General features: G+C 42.2%; 2 protein-coding genes across 3 annotated transcripts; both read right to left on the reverse strand.

Annotated features, from left to right (window-relative positions):
* Positions 1–26: 26 nt before the first annotated feature.
* On the reverse strand, positions 27–4,121 carry LOC311106344 (uncharacterized protein). Of its 2 annotated transcripts, XM_084148673.1 has the most exons (4): positions 4,110–4,121; positions 3,314–3,616; positions 3,087–3,220; positions 27–242 (listed from the first exon to the last, which is right to left on the reverse strand). In XM_084148673.1, exons 2-4 carry the CDS (start codon positions 3,606–3,608, stop codon positions 162–164), a joined length of 510 nt encoding a protein of 169 aa, XP_084004799.1. In that variant the 5' UTR covers positions 3,609–3,616; positions 4,110–4,121; the 3' UTR covers positions 27–161. The 2 variants fall into 2 exon arrangements, with proteins under 2 accessions (XP_084004799.1, XP_084004798.1); XM_084148672.1 differs by lacking the exon at positions 4,110–4,121 and having other exon boundaries at positions 3,314–3,769.
* Positions 4,122–7,256: 3,135 nt separating this feature from the next.
* Positions 7,257–15,609, reverse strand: LOC311106340 (uncharacterized protein). Its single transcript, XM_084148669.1, has 6 exons — positions 15,154–15,609; positions 14,927–15,060; positions 10,937–11,239; positions 10,710–10,843; positions 7,557–7,859; positions 7,257–7,463 (listed from the first exon to the last, which is right to left on the reverse strand). The coding sequence occupies exons 1-3, from the start codon at positions 15,581–15,583 to the stop codon at positions 11,159–11,161; spliced, it is 645 nt and encodes a 214-aa protein (XP_084004795.1). The 5' UTR covers positions 15,584–15,609; the 3' UTR covers positions 7,257–7,463; positions 7,557–7,859; positions 10,710–10,843; positions 10,937–11,158.
* Between the last annotated feature and the right edge of the window lie 9,134 nt (positions 15,610–24,743).

The raw sequence follows: 24,743 nt of genomic DNA on the forward strand, positions 1-24,743 counted from the left end.
TTGAGGGCCCCTCTGGATTTCTTCTGGAGTTTTAGAGCTCAGCTGATTGTCTTTGTTTCTGTTAAAGTACCTGCCATCCTCCTCAATGTCCATATCTGGTCTCTTGTGACCTTCATCATGGGCAGGCTTCTCAGGTGTGTTAGTCTCTTCACCCGTCTCTGTCACAGTGAGGTTATCCTTGTCTGTGTCCTCCACAGAGTGCAGGAATGTCTTCTCTTCCTCTGCATCAGACATTTCCCCATCTTTTGAAACATTCAGAGGTTCAAACAGTGAGTTCATTTTCATGCATTGCAATCTCACTGGCATTGTCAGGATGTGTATTTGTTCTGTCAACAGACTACTATTTACTTTGTTGTACTTCTTGGGCATTTCATAAATACAGCTTATTATGCAAACCAAATCTCGTTAGTTAGTACAGAAAAAACGTTAGTTAGTACAGAAACACATAGTTGAGCTAACGTTAGCGTACGTTGCTCTACTTCCAGAATTGGGCGACTAGCCAGGCAGTAGCCAACACAGGCAGAGGGTTCGCTTCGGCTACAACCAAGCAAGCTTAGGTTATTATTTATTGGTATTTACTACTAACGACAGTTAGGTTAGCCGAGTTCATCCCTTTGAAATGGCAACCGGTCAATGATAACGCCTGTCAAACTAGCTAGGGATGAGGTGGGGGATAGTGAATTGAACGATGGAAGCATCCTGAAAGTTCGCGTGAGTTTAGCGCCAAGTACTTACTACTACATTCTTCGTCTGCACATCTTTTGAAGTCGGAGAATCTCCTTTCGACTGCGGCTTTGGGTATGAAATTATGAATACATAAAATTAAAATGTATAACGTTACATAAGAAACATGTACAGCCATGTTGGGCTGGCTGGTTCTGCTCGAGCATGAGCAGATGAAGCCGACACGTTAGAAAATCCAAGGCTGGAGCAATTCGAAGGATGTGTTGATCGTGGAGGCAAATATGAAAATCTGGGCAGACGATGTCAAAACTAAAAGAGCAAGGACATGGAACCAGAACGCTGAATAAAATATGATTATTGCATCACAATATACATTCTGATTCGGGTTTATCACGTCTTTGTTGGATAGAACTAAAACATTCCACAAGTTTACTGACAAGTGAGCGCAATTTCCCACTCGATTTCTCCATTCAATTTGCCTATCTGACTCCCGCAGATTTATTATGATACCTCAAAAGCACATGTAGATTATTTTTCAAGCACTGGGTACCAAAACAAACTAAGGCAACGTGGGTAAAGGGGTTGTTTCTTCCGAATCCATCGCGACGCTACCGTACGTTAGTTTGACAGCTGAGCTGGCTATCTGATGTTAATTAGGCTAGCAAGTTAGCTTGGCTAGTGACGTACAATGCAGCTCGCTTGCGGAAATCCGAAAATCCTTGTTTCACCAACTGATCAACGTAGTCGACTACTCGAGAGGATCCTTCATCGTGGTTATCGTGACTACCCAGGAGAGGACAATATGTCCCTATCTTGCTAGCTACTGTTAGAAATTGCGTAATTCAAATCTGGTATTGGAATAAGAATCAAGAGATCTTCAATCCAAGCTAAATTTATTATATGCAAAATGTATGTATGATAAGTATGTTGGTTCGTATACGGGCTCACTGAAATACCTCGCAGGGCAGACAGAACTAAATCCATTGTTTACATGTTCTTCCTCAAATACTCTGACAGAGAGAGAGTTTCCCACCTCTCTGCTGGCCAATCAGAGTAGAGACTTGAGCGTGGTTTAGACTTACTCAGCCTATCCGTTGACGCACCCCTGTTGCCAGGCATAAGTCCTTATCATAACAACCTGTCCTGGTGAGAAGAGCCAGCTCCCCATGACACCATTCCTACGTCCAAGGAAGGTTCACAGATCACAAAGAACCAGTATTGTCTAGTATTTGGAGACACAAATTATTATCTTATCTTAACTCCTAAAACAGCTCTTCACATCAATCACAGCTTGCCAGGTGACACAACCTACATTAGCCCAGTCTAGAATGCATTCTTTCTAAGTTAGTCATCCCATCAATTATAAAAATAATAAATCTCTCACACTACCTAATAAACTTGCTAGTTAGCTAACGTTAACTTGCCAATGCTGGCTCTGCTTCTCCAGCAACCTGTCTACTAGCCTCCTTTTAGAGTTTTGAACGCGATTACTTTCTACGCCAAATTGACAAAGCCGTATAACACGAGCGACGGTGTCATTTATACCCCATTTAATAAGCCAAATACCGGCTGTGGACACTGAACTTCAGCCTACACTTCACTAGAACATGTCAACAAAAAAAGGGGGACGGATCAATGAACCCGGGCTGCATTCAGTATGTTTTGACGTTCTGGAACTTTTAATTGAACGGAAACGGTGCCGTACTCAACGACCAGTTGACAAACGGGGAAGGGTTGGGGAACGCTGTCAACATGGCCACTGCCCTTTAAATACCACACTCATGATGCTTTCAAGACAACTGGGTCGAATCATACCATCAGTGATTTTCAGGTCGGAAAGTCGAAGCTCTAGAAAGAGGCTCGAGCTCCCAACTTGGAATTCCGAGTTGGATGACCGTTCAAATCGATTTTTCCCAGTCGGAGCTCGTTTTTTTTTTTCTTTCGATTTCCCAGTTGTTTTGAACGCACTGAAGTCTGATTTTTCCGAGTTCCCAGTTACGACTTCCCAGTTGTTTTGAACGCGGCACGAGTTCTCAGTAGCTTTGAACGCGGCATCATTGCTTCAAGCCACACCTCTTCACACTCATCAAACTGGAGCAAACGTACCTGTCTGTTCAAGAACATACAATAACGTTTTGTGGAAAGTGTCGTTTAGTACAAACCGTTCCGCAACGTAGCAAACGTTCAACTGAACGCACCTCTGTAGAACCCAAAATATGTTGAATTTTAAGCAAAAAGCCCCCCTGAAAAAACAAAACAAATACATGCATTGTCCCAGCAATAATTAGGCTACATAAAATAAGTATGAATCCTTGAGTCCTAAGCACTAAATGCAGGCAGTTAGTCAATTACAATAGGAAGGCAAGACCATTCATAAGAGAGAAATACATGAAGTAACTTACCATAACACCATATATTCCAAGGTACTCATAAAACAGGGTGACGAGACTACCAGATAAAATTAGCACTGATACGAATGATGAACCACTCTGCTCCTCTTCATGGAAATCAGTGACAGGAGGTGACTCCAGAGATCCTGGAAATACAGCACAAGCAAATTAGGTTAATGCATACACAGTTTACATCTCACCACAATCTCAAAAGTAGGGAAAGTTTAATGAACACCTACCTGAGGGAGGGTGATCCATGTCTACACTAAGTCCCATGTCCAAGATGTTTTCCAAAATAGTTTGAGGGCCCCTCTGGATTTCTTCTGGAGTTTTAGAGCTCAGCTGATTGTCTTTGTTTCTGTTAAAGTACCTGCCATCCTCCTCAATGTCCATATCTGGTCTCTTGTGACCTTCATCATGGGCAGGCTTCTCAGGTGTGTTAGTCTCTTCACCCGTCTCTGTCACAGTGAGGTTATCCTTGTCTGTGTCCTCCACAGAGTGCAGGAATGTCTTCTCTTCCTCTGCATCAGACATTTCCCCATCTTTTGAAACATTCAGAGGTTCAAACAGTGAGTACATTTTCATGCATTGCAATCTCACTGGCATTGTCAGGATGTGTATTTGTTCTGTCAACAGACTACTATTTACTTTGTTGTACTTCTTGGGCATTTCATAAATACAGCTTATTATGCAAACCAAATCTCGTTAGTTAGTACAGAAAAAACGTTAGTTAGTACAGAAACACATAGTTGAGCTAACGTTAGCGTACGTTGCTCTACTTCCAGAATTGGGCGACTAGCCAGGCAGTAGCCAACACAGGCAGAGGGTTCGCTTCGGCTACAACCAAGCAAGCTTAGGTTATTATTTATTGGTATTTACTACTAACGACAGTTAGGTTAGCCGAGTTCATCCCTTTGAAATGGCAACCGGTCAATGATAACGCCTGTCAAACTAGCTAGGGATGAGGTGGGGGATAGTGAATTGAACGATGGAAGCATCCTGAAAGTTCGCGTGAGTTTAGCCCCAAGTACTTACTACTACATTCTTCGTCTGCACATCTTTTGAAGTCGGAGAATCTCCTTTCGACTGCGGCTTTGGGTATGAAATTATGAATACATAAAATTAAAATGTATAACGTTACATAAGAAACATGTACAGCCATGTTGGGCTGGCTGGTTCTGCTCGAGCATGAGCAGATGAAGGGTATCAAGGGAAAGGGAAAGCATCAAGGGTAAATAGAATATTGTTTTTAACTTGATAAGGTAGATGCAAAAAGAAAAGAACTTGCAAGCAGAGGGGTTAATGACATGACAGTCTTATGTCAACAATAGCTAGCTATATAGCTAACCATGCCTATACACCATCTTGCAATTTGCTTCCTAAGCCAACACAGAAGTATGATATCTTTATGGTCCGTTTAGTAAGTAAGTTAGCTAGTTGATTACAATCAAGCTAACACATCTCTATTGTGTGTATGGTAGGCTAATGTAGCTAGCTAGCTAACTAAGAAGACTGCCAGATCAACTGGCAAGTTATGTTATGTAGCTAGTTAGCTACTCCAAACTTGTGAACATTGACTATGAGCCCTTGTGTGGCTTTGGTTAGTACAGAAACACATAGTTGAGCTAACGTTAGCGTACGTTGCTCTACTTCCAGGCAGAGGCTTCGCTTCGGCTACAACCAAGCAAGCTTAGGTTATTATTTATTGGTATTTACTACCAACGACAGTTAGGTTAGCCGAGTTCATCCCTTTGAAATGGCAACCGGTCAACGATAACGCCTGTTAAACTAGCTAGGGATGAGGTGGGGGATAGTGAATTGAACGATGGAAGCATCCTGAAAGTTCGCGTGAGTTTAGCGCCAAGTACTTACTACTGCATTCTTCGTCTGCACATCTTTTGAAGTCGGAGAATCTCCTTTCGACTGCGGCTTTGGGTATGAAATTATGAATACATGAAATTAAAATGTATAACGTTACATAAGAAACATGTACAGCCATGTTGGGCTGGCTGGTTCTGCTCGAGCATGAGCAGATGAAGCCGACACGTTAGAAATTCCAAGGCTGGAGCAATTCGAAGGATGTGTTGATCGTGGAGGCAAATATGAAAATCTGGGCAGACGATGTCAAAACTAAAAGAGCAAGGACATGGAACCAGAACGCTGAATAAAATATCATTATTGCATCACAATATACATTCTGATTCGGGTTTATCACGTCTTTGTTGGATAGAACTAAAACATTCCACAAGTTTACTGACAAGTGAGCGCAATTTCCCACTCGATTTCTCCATTCAATTTGCCTATCTGACTCCCGCAGATTTATTATGATACCTCAAAAGCACATGTAGATTATTTTTCAAGCACTGGGTACCAAAACAAACTAAGGCAACGTGGGTAAAGGGGTTGTTTCTTCCGAATCCATCGCGACGCTACCGTACGTTAGTTTGACAGCTGAGCTGGCTATCTGATGTTAACTAGGCTAGCAAGTTAGCTTGGCTAGTGACGTACAATGCAGCTCGCTTGCGGAAATCCGAAAATCCTTGTTTCACCAACTGATCAACGTAGTCGACTACTCGAGAGGATCCTTCATCGTGGTTATCGTGACTACCCAGGAGAGGACAATATGTCCCTATCTTGCTAGCTACTGTTAGAAATTGCGTAATTCAAATCTGGTATTGGAATAAGAATCAAGAGATCTTCAATCCAAGCTAAATTTATTATATGCAAAATGTATGTATGATAAGTATGTTGGTTCGTATACGGGCTCACTGAAATACCTCGCAGGGCAGACAGAGAACTAAATCCATTGTTTACATGTTCTTCCTCAAATACTCTGACAGAGAGAGAGTTTCCCACCTCTCTGCTGGCCAATCAGAGTAGAGACTTGAGCGTGGTTTAGACTTACTCAGCTTATCCGTTGACGCACCCCTGTTGCCAGGCATAAGTCCTTATCATAACAACCTGTCCTGGTGAGAAGAGCCAGCTCCCCATGACACCATTCCTACGTCCAAGGAAGGTTCACAGATCACAAAGAACCAGTATTGTCTAGTATTTGGAGACACAAATTATTATCTTATCTTAACTCCTAAAACAGCTCTTCACATCAATCACAGCTTGCCAGGTGACACAACCTACATTAGCCCAGTCTAGAATGCATTCTTTCTAAGTTAGTCATCCCATCAATTATAAAAATAATAAATCTCTCACACTACCTAATAAACTTGCTAGTTAGCTAACGTTAACTTGCCAATGCTGGCTCTGCTTCTCCAGCAACCTGTCTACTAGCCTCCTTTTAGAGTTTTGAACGCGATTACTTTCTACGCCAAATTGACAAAGCCGTATAACACGAGCGACGGTGTCATTTATACCCCATTTAATAAGCCAAATAACGGCTGTGGACACTGAACTTCAGCCTACACTTCACTAGAACACGTCAACAAAAAAAGGGGGACGGATCAATGAACCCGGGCTGCATTCAGTATGTTTTGACGTTCTGGAACTTTTAATTGAACGGAAACGGTGCCGTACTCAACGACCAGTTGACAAACGGGGAAGGGTTGGGTTGGGGAACGCTGTCAACATGGCCACTGCCCTTTAAATACCACACTCATGATGCTTTCAAGACAACTGGGTCGAATCATACCATCAGTGATTTTCAGGTCGGAAAGTCGAAGCTCTAGAAAGAGGCTCGAGCTCCCAACTTGGAATTCCGAGTTGGATGACCGTTCAAATCGATTTTTCCCAGTCGGAGCTCGTTTTTTTTTTTCATTCGATTTCCCAGTTGTTTTGAACGCACTGAAGTCTGATTTTTCCGAGTTCCCAGTTACGACTTCCCAGTTGTTTTGAACGCGGCACGAGTTCTCAGTAGCTTTGAACGCGGCATCATTGCTTCAAGCCACACCTCTTCACACTCATCAAACTGAAGCAAACGTACCTGTCTGTTCAAGAACATACAATAACGTTTTGTGGAAAGTGTCGTTTAGTACAAACCGTTCCGCAACGTAGCAAACGTTCAACTGAACGCACCTCTGTAGAACCCAAAATATGTTGAATTTTAAGCAAAAAGCCCCCCTGAAAAAACAAAACAAATACATGCATTGTCCCAGCAATAATTATATTATTATTATATTATTATAATTAGGCTACATAAAATAAGTATGAATCCTTGAGTCCTAAGCACTAAATGCAGGCAGTTAGTCAATTACAATAGGAAGGCAAGACCATTCATAAGAGAGAAATACATGAAGTAACTTACCATAACACCATATATTCCAAGGTACTCATAAAACAGGGTGACGAGACTACCAGATAAAATTAGCACTGATACGAATGATGAACCACTCTGCTCCTCTTCATGGAAATCAGTGACAGGAGGTGACTCCAGAGATCCTGGAAATACAGCACAAGCAAATTAGGTTAATGCATACACAGTTTACATCTCACCACAATCTCAAAAGTAGGGAAAGTTTAATGAACACCTACCTGAGGGAGGGTGATCCATGTCTACACTAAGTCCCATGTCCAAGATGTTTTCCAAAATAGTTTGAGGGCCCCTCTGGATTTCTTCTGGAGTTTTAGAGCTCAGCTGATTGTCTTTGTTTCTGTTAAAGTACCTGCCATCCTCCTCAATGTCCATATCTGGTCTCTTGTGACCTTCATCATGGGCAGGCTTCTCAGGTGTGTTAGTCTCTTCACCCGTCTCTGTCACAGTGAGGTTATCCTTGTCTGTGTCCTCCACAGAGTGCAGGAATGTCTTCTCTTCCTCTGCATCAGACATTTCCCCATCTTTTGAAACATTCAGAGGTTCAAACAGTGAGTTCATTTTCATGCATTGCAATCTCACTGGCATTGTCAGGATGTGTATTTGTTCTGTCAACAGACTACTATTTACTTTGTTGTACTTCTTGGGCATTTCATAAATACAGCTTATTATGCAAACCAAATCTCGTTAGTTAGTACAGAAAAAACGTTAGTTAGTACAGAAACACATAGTTGAGCTAACGTTAGCGTACGTTGCTCTACTTCCAGAATTGGGCGACTAGCCAGGCAGTAGCCAACACAGGCAGAGGGTTCGCTTCGGCTACAACCAAGCAAGCTTAGGTTATTATTTATTGGTATTTACTACTAACGACAGTTAGGTTAGCCGAGTTCATCCCTTTGAAATGGCAACCGGTCAATGATAACGCCTGTCAAACTAGCTAGGGATGAGGTGGGGGATAGTGAATTGAACGATGGAAGCATCCTGAAAGTTCGCGTGAGTTTAGCGCCAAGTACTTACTACTACATTCTTCGTCTGCACATCTTTTGAAGTCGGAGAATCTCCTTTCGACTGCGGCTTTGGGTATGAAATTATGAATACATGAAATTAAAATGTATAACGTTACATAAGAAACATGTACAGCCATGTTGGGCTGGCTGGTTCTGCTCGAGCATGAGCAGATGAAGCCGACACGTTAGAAATTCCAAGGCTGGAGCAATTCGAAGGATGTGTTGATCGTGGAGGCAAATATGAAAATCTGGGCAGACGATGTCAAAACTAAAAGAGCAAGGACATGGAACCAGAACGCTGAATAAAATATCATTATTGCATCACAATATACATTCTGATTCGGGTTTATCACGTCTTTGTTGGATAGAACTAAAACATTCCACAAGTTTACTGACAAGTGAGCGCAATTTCCCACTCGATTTCTCCATTCAATTTGCCTATCTGACTCCCGCAGATTTATTATGATACCTCAAAAGCACATGTAGATTATTTTTCAAGCACTGGGTACCAAAACAAACTAAGGCAACGTGGGTAAAGGGGTTGTTTCTTCCGAATCCATCGCGACGCTACCGTACGTTAGTTTGACAGCTGAGCTGGCTATCTGATGTTAACTAGGCTAGCAAGTTAGCTTGGCTAGTGACGTACAATGCAGCTCGCTTGCGGAAATCCGAAAATCCTTGTTTCACCAACTGATCAACGTAGTCGACTACTCGAGAGGATCCTTCATCGTGGTTATCGTGACTACCCAGGAGAGGACAATATGTCCCTATCTTGCTAGCTACTGTTAGAAATTGCGTAATTCAAATCTGGTATTGGAATAAGAATCAAGAGATCTTCAATCCAAGCTAAATTTATTATATGCAAAATGTATGTATGATAAGTATGTTGGTTCGTATACGGGCTCACTGAAATACCTCGCAGGGCAGACAGAGAACAAAATCCATTGTTTACATGTTCTTCCTCAAATACTCTGACAGAGAGAGAGTTTCCCACCTCTCTGCTGGCCAATCAGAGTAGAGACTTGAGCGTGGTTTAGACTTACTCAGCCTATCCGTTGACGCACCCCTGTTGCCAGGCATAAGTCCTTATCATAACAACCTGTCCTGGTGAGAAGAGCCAGCTCCCCTAGACACCATTCCTACGTCCAAGGAAGGTTCACAGATCACAAAGAACCAGTATTGTCTAGTATTTGGAGACACAAATTATTATCTTATCTTAACTCCTAAAACAGCTCTTCACATCAATCACAGCTTGCCAGGTGACACAACCTACATTAGCCCAGTCTAGAATGCATTCTTTCTAAGTTAGTCATCCCATCAATTATAAAAATAATAAATCTCTCACACTACCTAATAAACTTGCTAGTTAGCTAACGTTAGCTTGCCAATGCTGGCTCTGCTTCTCCAGCAACCTGTCTACTAGCCTCCTTTTAGAGTTTTGAACGCGATTACTTTCTACGCCAAATTGACAAAGCCGTATAACACGAGCGACGGTGTCATTTATACCCCATTTAATAAGCCAAATACCGGCTGTGGACACTGAACTTCAGCCTACACTTCACTAGAACACGTCAACAAAAAAAGGGGGACGGATCAATGAACCCGGGCTGCATTCAGTATGTTTTGACGTTCTGGAACTTTTAATTGAACGGAAACGGTGCCGTACTCAACGACCAGTTGACAAACGGGGAAGGGTTGGGTTGGGGAACGCTGTCAGCATGGCCACTGCCCTTTAAATACCACACTCATGATGCTTTCAAGACAACTGGGTCGAATCATACCATCAGTGATTTTCAGGTCGGAAAGTCGAAGCTCTAGAAAGAGGCTCGAGCTCCCAACTTGGAATTCCGAGTTGGATGACCGTTCAAATCGATTTTTCCCAGTCGGAGCTCGTTTTTTTTTTCTTTCGATTTCCCAGTTGTTTTGAACGCACTGAAGTCTGATTTTTCCGAGTTCCCAGTTACGACTTCCCAGTTGTTTTGAACGCGGCACGAGTTCTCAGTAGCTTTGAACGCGGCATCATTGCTTCAAGCCACACCTCTTCACACTCATCAAACTGGAGCAAACGTACCTGTCTGTTCAAGAACATACAATAACGTTTTGTGGAAAGTGTCGTTTAGTACAAACCGTTCCGCAACGTAGCAAACGTTCAACTGAACGCACCTCTGTAGAACCCAAAATATGTTGAATTTTAAGCAAAAAGCCCCCCTGAAAAAACAAAACAAATACATGCATTGTCCCAGCAATAATTAGGCTACATAAAATAAGTATGAATCCTTGAGTCCTAAGCACTAAATGCAGGCAGTTAGTCAATTACAATAGGAAGGCAAGACCATTCATAAGAGAGAAATACATGAAGTAACTTACCATAACACCATATATTCCAAGGTACTCATAAAACAGGGTGACGAGACTACCAGATAAAATTAGCACTGATACGAATGATGAACCACTCTGCTCCTCTTCATGGAAATCAGTGACAGGAGGTGACTCCAGAGATCCTGGAAATACAGCACAAGCAAATTAGGTTAATGCATACACAGTTTACATCTCACCACAATCTCAAAAGTAGGGAAAGTTTAATGAACACCTACCTGAGGGAGGGTGATCCATGTCTACACTAAGTCCCATGTCCAAGATGTTTTCCAAAATAGTTTGAGGGCCCCTCTGGATTTCTTCTGGAGTTTTAGAGCTCAGCTGATTGTCTTTGTTTCTGTTAAAGTACCTGCCATCCTCCTCAATGTCCATATCTGGTCTCTTGTGACCTTCATCATGGGCAGGCTTCTCAGGTGTGTTAGTCTCTTCACCCGTCTCTGTCACAGTGAGGTTATCCTTGTCTGTGTCCTCCACAGAGTGCAGGAATGTCTTCTCTTCCTCTGCATCAGACATTTCCCCATCTTTTGAAACATTCAGAGGTTCAAACAGTGAGTACATTTTCATGCATTGCAATCTCACTGGCATTGTCAGGATGTGTATTTGTTCTGTCAACAGACTACTATTTACTTTGTTGTACTTCTTGGGCATTTCATAAATACAGCTTATTATGCAAACCAAATCTCGTTAGTTAGTACAGAAAAAACGTTAGTTAGTACAGAAACACATAGTTGAGCTAACGTTAGCGTACGTTGCTCTACTTCCAGAATTGGGCGACTAGCCAGGCAGTAGCCAACACAGGCAGAGGGTTCGCTTCGGCTACAACCAAGCAAGCTTAGGTTATTATTTATTGGTATTTACTACTAACGACAGTTAGGTTAGCCGAGTTCATCCCTTTGAAATGGCAACCGGTCAATGATAACGCCTGTCAAACTAGCTAGGGATGAGGTGGGGGATAGTGAATTGAACGATGGAAGCATCCTGAAAGTTCGCGTGAGTTTAGCGCCAAGTACTTACTACTACATTCTTCGTCTGCACATCTTTTGAAGTCGGAGAATCTCCTTTCGACTGCGGCTTTGGGTATGAAATTATGAATACATAAAATTAAAATGTATAACGTTACATAAGAAACATGTACAGCCATGTTGGGCTGGCTGGTTCTGCTCGAGCATGAGCAGATGAAGGGTATCAAGGGAAAGGGAAAGCATCAAGGGTAAATAGAATATTGTTTTTAACTTGATAAGGTAGATGCAAAAAGAAAAGAACTTGCAAGCAGAGGGGTTAATGACATGACAGTCTTATGTCAACAATAGCTAGCTATATAGCTAACCATGCCTATACACCATCTTGCAATTTGCTTCCTAAGCCAACACAGAAGTATGATATCTTTATGGTCCGTTTAGTAAGCAAGTTAGCTAGTTGATTACAATCAAGCTAACACATCTCTATTGTGTGTATGGTAGGCTAATGTAGCTAGCTAGCTAACTAAGAAGACTGCCAGATCAACTGGCAAGTTATGTTATGTAGCTAGTTAGCTACTCCAAACTTGTGAACATTGACTATGAGCCCTTGTGTGGCTTTGGTTAGTACAGAAACACATAGTTGAGCTAACGTTAGCGTACGTTGCTCTACTTCCAGGCAGAGGCTTCGCTTCGGCTACAACCAAGCAAGCTTAGGTTATTATTTATTGGTATTTACTACCAACGACAGTTAGGTTAGCCGAGTTCATCCCTTTGAAATGGCAACCGGTCAACGATAACGCCTGTTAAACTAGCTAGGGATGAGGTGGGGGATAGTGAATTGAACGATGGAAGCATCCTGAAAGTTCGCGTGAGTTTAGCGCCAAGTACTTACTACTGCATTCTTCGTCTGCACATCTTTTGAAGTCGGAGAATCTCCTTTCGACTGCGGCTTTGGGTATGAAATTATGAATACATGAAATTAAAATGTATAACGTTACATAAGAAACATGTACAGCCATGTTGGGCTGGCTGGTTCTGCTCGAGCATGAGCAGATGAAGCCGACACGTTAGAAATTCCAAGGCTGGAGCAATTCGAAGGATGTGTTGATCGTGGAGGCAAATATGAAAATCTGGGCAGACGATGTCAAAACTAAAAGAGCAAGGACATGGAACCAGAACGCTGAATAAAATATCATTATTGCATCACAATATACATTCTGATTCGGGTTTATCACGTCTTTGTTGGATAGAACTAAAACATTCCACAAGTTTACTGACAAGTGAGCGCAATTTCCCACTCGATTTCTCCATTCAATTTGCCTATCTGACTCCCGCAGATTTATTATGATACCTCAAAAGCACATGTAGATTATTTTTCAAGCACTGGGTACCAAAACAAACTAAGGCAACGTGGGTAAAGGGGTTGTTTCTTCCGAATCCATCGCGACGCTACCGTACGTTAGTTTGACAGCTGAGCTGGCTATCTGATGTTAACTAGGCTAGCAAGTTAGCTTGGCTAGTGACGTACAATGCAGCTCGCTTGCGGAAATCCGAAAATCCTTGTTTCACCAACTGATCAACGTAGTCGACTACTCGAGAGGATCCTTCATCGTGGTTATCGTGACTACCCAGGAGAGGACAATATGTCCCTATCTTGCTAGCTACTGTTAGAAATTGCGTAATTCAAATCTGGTATTGGAATAAGAATCAAGAGATCTTCAATCCAAGCTAAATTTATTATATGCAAAATGTATGTATGATAAGTATGTTGGTTCGTATACGGGCTCACTGAAATACCTCGCAGGGCAGACAGAGAACAAAATCCATTGTTTACATGTTCTTCCTCAAATACTCTGACAGAGAGAGAGTTTCCCACCTCTCTGCTGGCCAATCAGAGTAGAGACTTGAGCGTGGTTTAGACTTACTCAGCCTATCCGTTGACGCACCCCTGTTGCCAGGCATAAGTCCTTATCATAACAACCTGTCCTGGTGAGAAGAGCCAGCTCCCCTAGACACCATTCCTACGTCCAAGGAAGGTTCACAGATCACAAAGAACCAGTATTGTCTAGTATTTGGAGACACAAATTATTATCTTATCTTAACTCCTAAAACAGCTCTTCACATCAATCACAGCTTGCCAGGTGACACAACCTACATTAGCCCAGTCTAGAATGCATTCTTTCTAAGTTAGTCATCCCATCAATTATAAAAATAATAAATCTCTCACACTACCTAATAAACTTGCTAGTTAGCTAACGTTAGCTTGCCAATGCTGGCTCTGCTTCTCCAGCAACCTGTCTACTAGCCTCCTTTTAGAGTTTTGAACGCGATTACTTTCTACGCCAAATTGACAAAGCCGTATAACACGAGCGACGTTGTCATTTATACCCCATTTAATAAGCCAAATACCGGCTGTGGACACTGAACTTCAGCCTACACTTCACTAGAACACGTCAACAAAAAAAGGGGGACGGATCAATGAACCCGGGCTGCATTCAGTATGTTTTGACGTTCTGGAACTTTTAATTGAACGGAAACGGTGCCGTACTCAACGACCAGTTGACAAACGGGGAAGGGTTGGGTTGGGGAACGCTGTCAGCATGGCCACTGCCCTTTAAATACCACACTCATGATGCTTTCAAGACAACTGGGTCGAATCATACCATCAGTGATTTTCAGGTCGGAAAGTCGAAGCTCTAGAAAGAGGCTCGAGCTCCCAACTTGGAATTCCGAGTTGGATGACCGTTCAAATCGATTTTTCCCAGTCGGAGCTCGTTTTTTTTTTCTTTCGATTTCCCAGTTGTTTTGAACGCACTGAAGTCTGATTTTTCCGAGTTCCCAGTTACGACTTCCCAGTTGTTTTGAACGCGGCACGAGTTCTCAGTAGCTTTGAACGCGGCATCATTGCTTCAAGCCACACCTCTTCACACTCATCAAACTGGAGCAAACGTACCTGTCTGTTCAAGAACATACAATAACGTTTTGTGGAAAGTGTCGTTTAGTACAAACCGTTCCGCAACGTAGCAAACGTTCAACTGAACGCACCTCTGTAGAACCCAAAATATGTTGAATTTTAAGCAAAAAGCCCCCCTGAAAAAACAAAACAAATACATGCATTGTCCCAGCAATAATTAGGCTACATAAAATAAGTATGAATCCTTGAGTCCTAAGCACTAAATGCAGGCAGTTAGTCAATTACAATAGGAAGGCAAGACCATTCATAAGAGAGAAATACATGAAGTAACTTACCATAACACCATATATTCCAAGGTACTCATAAAACAGGGTGACGAGACTACCAGATAAAATTAGCACTGATACGAATGATGAACCACTCTGCTCCTCTTCATGGAAATCAGTGACAGGAGGTGACTCCAGAGATCCTGGAAATACAGCACAAGCAAATTAGGTTAATGCATACACAGTTTACATCTCACCACAATCTCAAAAGTAGGGAAAGTTTAATGAACACCTACCTGAGGGAGGGTGATCCATGTCTACACTAAGTCCCATGTCCAAGATGTTTTCCAAAATAGTTTGAGGGCCCCTCTGGATTTCTTCTGGAGTTTTAGAGCTCAGCTGATTGTCTTTGTTTCTGTTAAAGTACCTGCCATCCTCCTCAATGTCCATATCTGGTCTCTTGTGACCTTCATCATGGGCAGGCTTCTCAGGTGTGTTAGTCTCTTCACCCGTCTCTGTCACAGTGAGGTTATCCTTGTCTGTGTCCTCCACAGAGTGCAGGAATGTCTTCTCTTCCTCTGCATCAGACATTTCCCCATCTTTTGAAACATTCAGAGGTTCAAACAGTGAGTACATTTTCATGCATTGCAATCTCACTGGCATTGTCAGGATGTGTATTTGTTCTGTCAACAGACTACTATTTACTTTGTTGTACTTCTTGGGCATTTCATAAATACAGCTTATTATGCAAACCAAATCTCGTTAGTTAGTACAGAAAAAACGTTAGTTAGTACAGAAACACATAGTTGAGCTAACGTTAGCGTACGTTGCTCTACTTCCAGAATTGGGCGACTAGCCAGGCAGTAGCCAACACAGGCAGAGGGTTCGCTTCGGCTACAACCAAGCAAGCTTAGGTTATTATTTATTGGTATTTACTACTAACGACAGTTAGGTTAGCCGAGTTCATCCCTTTGAAATGGCAACCGGTCAATGATAACGCCTGTCAAACTAGCTAGGGATGAGGTGGGGGATAGTGAATTGAACGATGGAAGCATCCTGAAAGTTCGCGTGAGTTTAGCGCCAAGTACTTACTACTACATTCTTCGTCTGCACATCTTTTGAAGTCGGAGAATCTCCTTTCGACTGCGGCTTTGGGTATGAAATTATGAATACATAAAATTAAAATGTATAACGTTACATAAGAAACATGTACAGCCATGTTGGGCTGGCTGGTTCTGCTCGAGCATGAGCAGATGAAGGGTATCAAGGGAAAGGGAAAGCATCAAGGGTAAATAGAATATTGTTTTTAACTTGATAAGGTAGATGCAAAAAGAAAAGAACTTGCAAGCAGAGGGGTTAATGACATGACAGTCTTATGTCAACAATAGCTAGCTATATAGCTAACCATGCCTATACACCATCTTGCAATTTGCTTCCTAAGCCAACACAGAAGTATGATATCTTTATGGTCCGTTTAGTAAGCAAGTTAGCTAGTTGATTACAATCAAGCTAACACATCTCTATTGTGTGTATGGTAGGCTAATGTAGCTAGCTAGCTAACTAAGAAGACTGCCAGATCAACTGGCAAGTTATATTATGTAGCTAGTTAGCTACTCCAAACTTGTGAACATTGACTATGAGCCCTTGTGTGGCTTTGGTTAGTACAGAAACACATAGTTGAGCTAACGTTAGCGTACGTTGCTCTACTTCCAGGCAGAGGCTTCGCTTCGGCTACAACCAAGCAAGCTTAGGTTATTATTTATTGGTATTTACTACCAACGACAGTTAGGTTAGCCGAGTTCATCCCTTTGAAATGGCAACCGGTCAACGATAACGCCTGTTAAACTAGCTAGGGATGAGGTGGGGGATAGTGAATTGAACGATGGAAGCATCCTGAAAGTTCGCGTGAGTTTAGCGCCAAGTACTTACTACTGCATTCTTCGTCTGCACATCTTTTGAAGTCGGAGAATCTCCTTTCGACTGCGGCTTTGGGTATGAAATTATGAATACATGAAATTAAAATGTATAACGTTACATAAGAAACATGTACAGCCATGTTGGGCTGGCTGGTTCTGCTCGAGCATGAGCAGATGAAGCCGACACGTTAGAAATTCCAAGGCTGGAGCAATTCGAAGGATGTGTTGATCGTGGAGGCAAATATGAAAATCTGGGCAGACGATGTCAAAACTAAAAGAGCAAGGACATGGAACCAGAACGCTGAATAAAATATCATTATTGCATCACAATATACATTCTGATTCGGGTTTATCACGTCTTTGTTGGATAGAACTAAAACATTCCACAAGTTTACTGACAAGTGAGCGCAATTTCCCACTCGATTTCTCCATTCAATTTGCCTATCTGACTCCCGCAGATTTATTATGATACCTCAAAAGCACATGTAGATTATTTTTCAAGCACTGGGTACCAAAACAAACTAAGGCAACGTGGGTAAAGGGGTTGTTTCTTCCGAATCCATCGCGACGCTACCGTACGTTAGTTTGACAGCTGAGCTGGCTATCTGATGTTAACTAGGCTAGCAAGTTAGCTTGGCTAGTGACGTACAATGCAGCTCGCTTGCGGAAATCCGAAAATCCTTGTTTCACCAACTGATCAACGTAGTCGACTACTCGAGAGGATCCTTCATCGTGGTTATCGTGACTACCCAGGAGAGGACAATATGTCCCTATCTTGCTAGCTACTGTTAGAAATTGCGTAATTCAAATCTGGTATTGGAATAAGAATCAAGAGATCTTCAATCCAAGCTAAATTTATTATATGCAAAATGTATGTATGATAAGTATGTTGGTTCGTATACGGGCTCACTGAAATACCTCGCAGGGCAGACAGAGAACAAAATCCATTGTTTACATGTTCTTCCTCAAATACTCTGACAGAGAGAGAGTTTCCCACCTCTCTGCTGGCCAATCAGAGTAGAGACTTGAGCGTGGTTTAGACTTACTCAGCCTATCCGTTGACGCACCCCTGTTGCCAGGCATAAGTCCTTATCATAACAACCTGTCCTGGTGAGAAGAGCCAGCTCCCCTAGACACCATTCCTACGTCCAAGGAAGGTTCACAGATCACAAAGAACCAGTATTGTCTAGTATTTGGAGACACAAATTATTATCTTATCTTAACTCCTAAAACAGCTCTTCACATCAATCACAGCTTGCCAGGTGACACAACCTACATTAGCCCAGTCTAGAATGCATTCTTTCTAAGTTAGTCATCCCATCAATTATAAAAATAATAAATCTCTCACACTACCTAATAAACTTGCTAGTTAGCTAACGTTAGCTTGCCAATGCTGACTCTGCTTCTCCAGCAACCTGTCTACTAGCCTCCTTTTAGAGTTTTGAACGCGATTACTTTCTACGCCAAATTGACAAAGCCGTATAACACGAGCGACGTTGTCATTTATACCCCATTTAATAAGCCAAATACCGGCTGTGGACACTGAACTTCAGCCTACACTTCACTAGAACACGTCAACAAAAAAAGGGGGACGGATCAATGAACCCGGGCTGCATTCAGTATGTTTTGACGTTCTGGAACTTTTAATTGAACGGAAACGGTGCCGTACTCAACGACCAGTTGACAAACGGGGAAGGGTTGGGTTGGGGAACGCTGTCAGCATGGCCACTGCCCTTTAAATACCACACTCATGATGCTTTCAAGACAACTGGGTCGAATCATACCATCAGTGATTTTCAGGTCGGAAAGTCGAAGCTCTAGAAAGAGGCTCGAGCTCCCAACTTGGAATTCCGAGTTGGATGACCGTTCAAATCGATTTTTCCCAGTCGGAGCTCGTTTTTTTTTTCTTTCGATTTCCCAGTTGTTTTGAACGCACTGAAGTCTGATTTTTCCGAGTTCCCAGTTACGACTTCCCAGTTGTTTTGAACGCGGCACGAGTTCTCAGTAGCTTTGAACGCGGCATCATTGCTTCAAGCCACACCTCTTCACACTCATCAAACTGAAGCAAACGTACCTGTCTGTTCAAGAACATACAATAACGTTTTGTGGAAAGTGTCGTTTAGTACAAACCGTTCCGCAACGTAGCAAACGTTCAACTGAACGCACCTCTGTAGAACCCAAAATATGTTGAATTTTAAGCAAAAAGCCCCCCTGAAAAAACAAAACAAATACATGCATTGTCCCAGCAATAATTAGGCTACATAAAATAAGTATGAATCCTTGAGTCCTAAGCACTAAATGCAGGCAGTTAGTCAATTACAATAGGAAGGCAAGACCATTCATAAGAGAGAAATACATGAAGTAACTTACCATAACACCATACATTCCAAGGTACTCATAAAACAAGGTGACGAGACTACCAGATAAAATTAGCACTGATACGAATGATGAACCACTCTGCTCCTCTTCATGGAAATCAGTGACAGGAGGTGACTCCAGAGATCCTGGAAATACAGCACAAGCAAATTAGGTTAATGCATACACAGTTTACATCTCACCACAATCTCAAAAGTAGGGAAAGTTTAATGAACACCTACCTGAGGGAGGGTGATCCATGTCTACACTAAGTCCCATGTCCAAGATGTTTTCCAAAATAGTTTGAGGGCCCCTCTGGATTTCTTCTGGAGTTTTAGAGCTCAGCTGATTGTCTTTGTTTCTGTTAAAGTACCTGCCATCCTCCTCAATGTCCATATCTGGTCTCTTGTGACCTTCATCATGGGCAGGCTTCTCAGGTGTGTTAGTCTCTTCACCCGTCTCTGTCACAGTGAGGTTATCCTTGTCTGTGTCCTCCACAGAGTGCAGGAATGTCTTCTCTTCCTCTGCATCAGACATTTCCCCATCTTTTGAAACATTCAGAGGTTCAAACAGTGAGTACATTTTCATGCATTGCAATCTCACTGGCATTGTCAGGATGTGTATTTGTTCTGTCAACAGACTACTATTTACTTTGTTGTACTTCTTGGGCATTTCATAAATACAGCTTATTATGCAAACCAAATCTCGTTAGTTAGTACAGAAAAAACGTTAGTTAGTACAGAAACACATAGTTGAGCTAACGTTAGCGTACGTTGCTCTACTTCCAGAATTGGGCGACTAGCCAGGCAGTAGCCAACACAGGCAGAGGGTTCGCTTCGGCTACAACCAAGCAAGCTTAGGTTATTATTTATTGGTATTTACTACTAACGACAGTTAGGTTAGCCGAGTTCATCCCTTTGAAATGGCAACCGGTCAATGATAACGCCTGTCAAACTAGCTAGGGATGAGGTGGGGGATAGTGAATTGAACGATGGAAGCATCCTGAAAGTTCGCGTGAGTTTAGCGCCAAGTACTTACTACTACATTCTTCGTCTGCACATCTTTTGAAGTCGGAGAATCTCCTTTCGACTGCGGCTTTGGGTATGAAATTATGAATACATAAAATTAAAATGTATAACGTTACATAAGAAACATGTACAGCCATGTTGGGCTGGCTGGTTCTGCTCGAGCATGAGCAGATGAAGGGTATCAAGGGAAAGGGAAAGCATCAAGGGTAAATAGAATATTGTTTTTAACTTGATAAGGTAGATGCAAAAAGAAAAGAACTTGCAAGCAGAGGGGTTAATGACATGACAGTCTTATGTCAACAATAGCTAGCTATATAGCTAACCATGCCTATACACCATCTTGCAATTTGCTTCCTAAGCCAACACAGAAGTATGATATCTTTATGGTCCGTTTAGTAAGCAAGTTAGCTAGTTGATTACAATCAAGCTAACACATCTCTATTGTGTGTATGGTAGGCTAATGTAGCTAGCTAGCTAACTAAGAAGACTGCCAGATCAACTGGCAAGTTATGTTATGTAGCTAGTTAGCTACTCCAAACTTGTGAACATTGACTATGAGCCCTTGTGTGGCTTTGGTTAGTACAGAAACACATAGTTGAGCTAACGTTAGCGTACGTTGCTCTACTTCCAGGCAGAGGCTTCGCTTCGGCTACAACCAAGCAAGCTTAGGTTATTATTTATTGGTATTTACTACCAACGACAGTTAGGTTAGCCGAGTTCATCCCTTTGAAATGGCAACCGGTCAACGATAACGCCTGTTAAACTAGCTAGGGATGAGGTGGGGGATAGTGAATTGAACGATGGAAGCATCCTGAAAGTTCGCGTGAGTTTAGCGCCAAGTACTTACTACTGCATTCTTCGTCTGCACATCTTTTGAAGTCGGAGAATCTCCTTTCGACTGCGGCTTTGGGTATGAAATTATGAATACATGAAATTAAAATGTATAACGTTACATAAGAAACATGTACAGCCATGTTGGGCTGGCTGGTTCTGCTCGAGCATGAGCAGATGAAGCCGACACGTTAGAAAATCCAAGGCTGGAGCAATTCGAAGGATGTGTTGATCATGGAGGCAAATATGAAAATCTGGGCAGACGATGTCAAAACTAAAAGAGCAAGGACATGGAACCAGAACGCTGAATAAAATATCATTATTGCATCACAATATACATTCTGATTCGGGTTTATCACGTCTTTGTTGGATAGAACTAAAACATTCCACAAGTTTACTGACAAGTGAGCGCAATTTCCCACTCGATTTCTCCATTCAATTTGCCTATCTGACTCCCGCAGATTTATTATGATACCTCAAAAGCACATGTAGATTATTTTTCAAGCACTGGGTACCAAAACAAACTAAGGCAACGTGGGTAAAGGGGTTGTTTCTTCCGAATCCATCGCGACGCTACCGGACGTTAGTTTGACAGCTGAGCTGGCTATCTGATGTTAACTAGGCTAGCAAGTTAGCTTGGCTAGTGACGTACAATGCAGCTCGCTTGCGGAAATCCGAAAATCCTTGTTTCACCAACTGATCAACGTAGTCGACTACTCGAGAGGATCCTTCATCGTGGTTATCGTGACTACCCAGGAGAGGACAATATGTCCCTATCTTGCTAGCTACTGTTAGAAATTGCGTAATTCAAATCTGGTATTGGAATAAGAATCAAGAGATCTTCAATCCAAGCTAAATTTATTATATGCAAAATGTATGTATGATAAGTATGTTGGTTCGTATACGGGCTCACTGAAATACCTCGCAGGGCAGACAGAGAACAAAATCCATTGTTTACATGTTCTTCCTCAAATACTCTGACAGAGAGAGAGTTTCCCACCTCTCTGCTGGCCAATCAGAGTAGAGACTTGAGCGTGGTTTAGACTTACTCAGCCTATCCGTTGACGCACCCCTGTTGCCAGGCATAAGTCCTTATCATAACAACCTGTCCTGGTGAGAAGAGCCAGCTCCCCTAGACACCATTCCTACGTCCAAGGAAGGTTCACAGATCACAAAGAACCAGTATTGTCTAGTATTTGGAGACACAAATTATTATCTTATCTTAACTCCTAAAACAGCTCTTCACATCAATCACAGCTTGCCAGGTGACACAACCTACATTAGCCCAGTCTAGAATGCATTCTTTCTAAGTTAGTCATCCCATCAATTATAAAAATAATAAATCTCTCACACTACCTAATAAACTTGCTAGTTAGCTAACGTTAGCTTGCCAATGCTGGCTCTGCTTCTCCAGCAACCTGTCTACTAGCCTCCTTTTAGAGTTTTGAACGCGATTACTTTCTACGCCAAATTGACAAAGCCGTATAACACGAGCGACGTTGTCATTTATACCCCATTTAATAAGCCAAATACCGGCTGTGGACACTGAACTTCAGCCTACACTTCACTAGAACACGTCAACAAAAAAAGGGGGACGGATCAATGAACCCGGGCTGCATTCAGTATGTTTTGACGTTCTGGAACTTTTAATTGAACGGAAACGGTGCCGTACTCAACGACCAGTTGACAAACGGGGAAGGGTTGGGTTGGGGAACGCTGTCAGCATGGCCACTGCCCTTTAAATACCACACTCATGATGCTTTCAAGACAACTGGGTCGAATCATACCATCAGTGATTTTCAGGTCGGAAAGTCGAAGCTCTAGAAAGAGGCTCGAGCTCCCAACTTGGAATTCCGAGTTGGATGACCGTTCAAATCGATTTTTCCCAGTCGGAGCTCGTTTTTTTTTTCTTTCGATTTCCCAGTTGTTTTGAACGCACTGAAGTCTGATTTTTCCGAGTTCCCAGTTACGACTTCCCAGTTGTTTTGAACGCGGCACGAGTTCTCAGTAGCTTTGAACGCGGCATCATTGCTTCAAGCCACACCTCTTCACACTCATCAAACTGAAGCAAACGTACCTGTCTGTTCAAGAACATACAATAACGTTTTGTGGAAAGTGTCGTTTAGTACAAACCGTTCCGCAACGTAGCAAACGTTCAACTGAACGCACCTCTGTAGAACCCAAAATATGTTGAATTTTAAGCAAAAAGCCCCCCTGAAAAAACAAAACAAATACATGCATTGTCCCAGCAATAATTAGGCTACATAAAATAAGTATGAATCCTTGAGTCCTAAGCACTAAATGCAGGCAGTTAGTCAATTACAATAGGAAGGCAAGACCATTCATAAGAGAGAAATACATGAAGTAACTTACCATAACACCATACATTCCAAGGTACTCATAAAACAAGGTGACGAGACTACCAGATAAAATTAGCACTGATACGAATGATGAACCACTCTGCTCCTCTTCATGGAAATCAGTGACAGGAGGTGACTCCAGAGATCCTGGAAATACAGCACAAGCAAATTAGGTTAATGCATACACAGTTTACATCTCACCACAATCTCAAAAGTAGGGAAAGTTTAATGAACACCTACCTGAGGGAGGGTGATCCATGTCTACACTAAGTCCCATGTCCAAGATGTTTTCCAAAATAGTTTGAGGGCCCCTCTGGATTTCTTCTGGAGTTTTAGAGCTCAGCTGATTGTCTTTGTTTCTGTTAAAGTACCTGCCATCCTCCTCAATGTCCATATCTGGTCTCTTGTGACCTTCATCATGGGCAGGCTTCTCAGGTGTGTTAGTCTCTTCACCCGTCTCTGTCACAGTGAGGTTATCCTTGTCTGTGTCCTCCACAGAGTGCAGGAATGTCTTCTCTTCCTCTGCATCAGACATTTCCCCATCTTTTGAAACATTCAGAGGTTCAAACAGTGAGTACATTTTCATGCATTGCAATCTCACTGGCATTGTCAGGATGTGTATTTGTTCTGTCAACAGACTACTATTTACTTTGTTGTACTTCTTGGGCATTTCATAAATACAGCTTATTATGCAAACCAAATCTCGTTAGTTAGTACAGAAAAAACGTTAGTTAGTACAGAAACACATAGTTGAGCTAACGTTAGCGTACGTTGCTCTACTTCCAGAATTGGGCGACTAGCCAGGCAGTAGCCAACACAGGCAGAGGGTTCGCTTCGGCTACAACCAAGCAAGCTTAGGTTATTATTTATTGGTATTTACTACCAACGACAGTTAGGTTAGCCGAGTTCATCCCTTTGAAATGGCAACCGGTCAATGATAACGCCTGTCAAACTAGCTAGGGATGAGGTGGGGGATAGTGAATTGAACGATGGAAGCATCCTGAAAGTTCGCGTAAGTTTAGCGGCAAGTACTTACTACTACATTCTTCGTCTGCACATCTTTTGAAGTCGGAGAATCTCCTTTCGACTGCGGCTTTGGGTATGAAATTATGAATACATAAAATTAAAATGTATAACGTTACATAAGAAACATGTACAGCCATGTTGGGCTGGCTGGTTCTGCTCGAGCATGAGCAGATGAAGGGTATCAAGGGAAAGGGAAAGCATCAAGGGTAAATAGAATATTGTTTTTAACTTGATAAGGTAGATGCAAAAAGAAAAGAACTTGCAAGCAGAGGGGTTAATGACATGACAGTCTTTTATGTCAACAATAGCTAGCTATATAGCTAACCATGCCTATACACCATCTTGCAATTTGCTTCCTAAGCCAACACAG

This window comes from Coregonus lavaretus (assembly GCF_964263955.1).
Source record: "Coregonus lavaretus genome assembly, chromosome: 31".
Taxonomy (NCBI): Eukaryota; Metazoa; Chordata; class Actinopteri; order Salmoniformes; family Salmonidae; genus Coregonus; species Coregonus lavaretus.

Coding starts and splice junctions, on each gene's coding strand:
- LOC311106340 (XM_084148669.1), bottom strand. CDS start 15,583: ATGCCCAAGAAGTACAACAAAGTAAATAGTAGTCTGTTGACAGAACAA. Junction 15,061..15,153: donor CATGGATCACCCTCCCTCAG/GTAGGTGTTCAT, acceptor CTGTATTTCCAG/GATCTCTGGAGTCACCTCCT. Junction 11,240..14,926: donor TTGGAATATATGGTGTTATG/GTAAGTTACTTC, acceptor ATGTTTCAAAAG/ATGGGGAAATGTCTGATGCA.
- LOC311106344 (XM_084148672.1), bottom strand. CDS start 3,743: ATGCCCAAGAAGTACAACAAAGTAAATAGTAGTCTGTTGACAGAACAA. Junction 3,221..3,313: donor CATGGATCACCCTCCCTCAG/GTAGGTGTTCAT, acceptor CTGTATTTCCAG/GATCTCTGGAGTCACCTCCT. Junction 243..3,086: donor TTGGAATATATGGTGTTATG/GTAAGTTACTTC, acceptor ATGTTTCAAAAG/ATGGGGAAATGTCTGATGCA.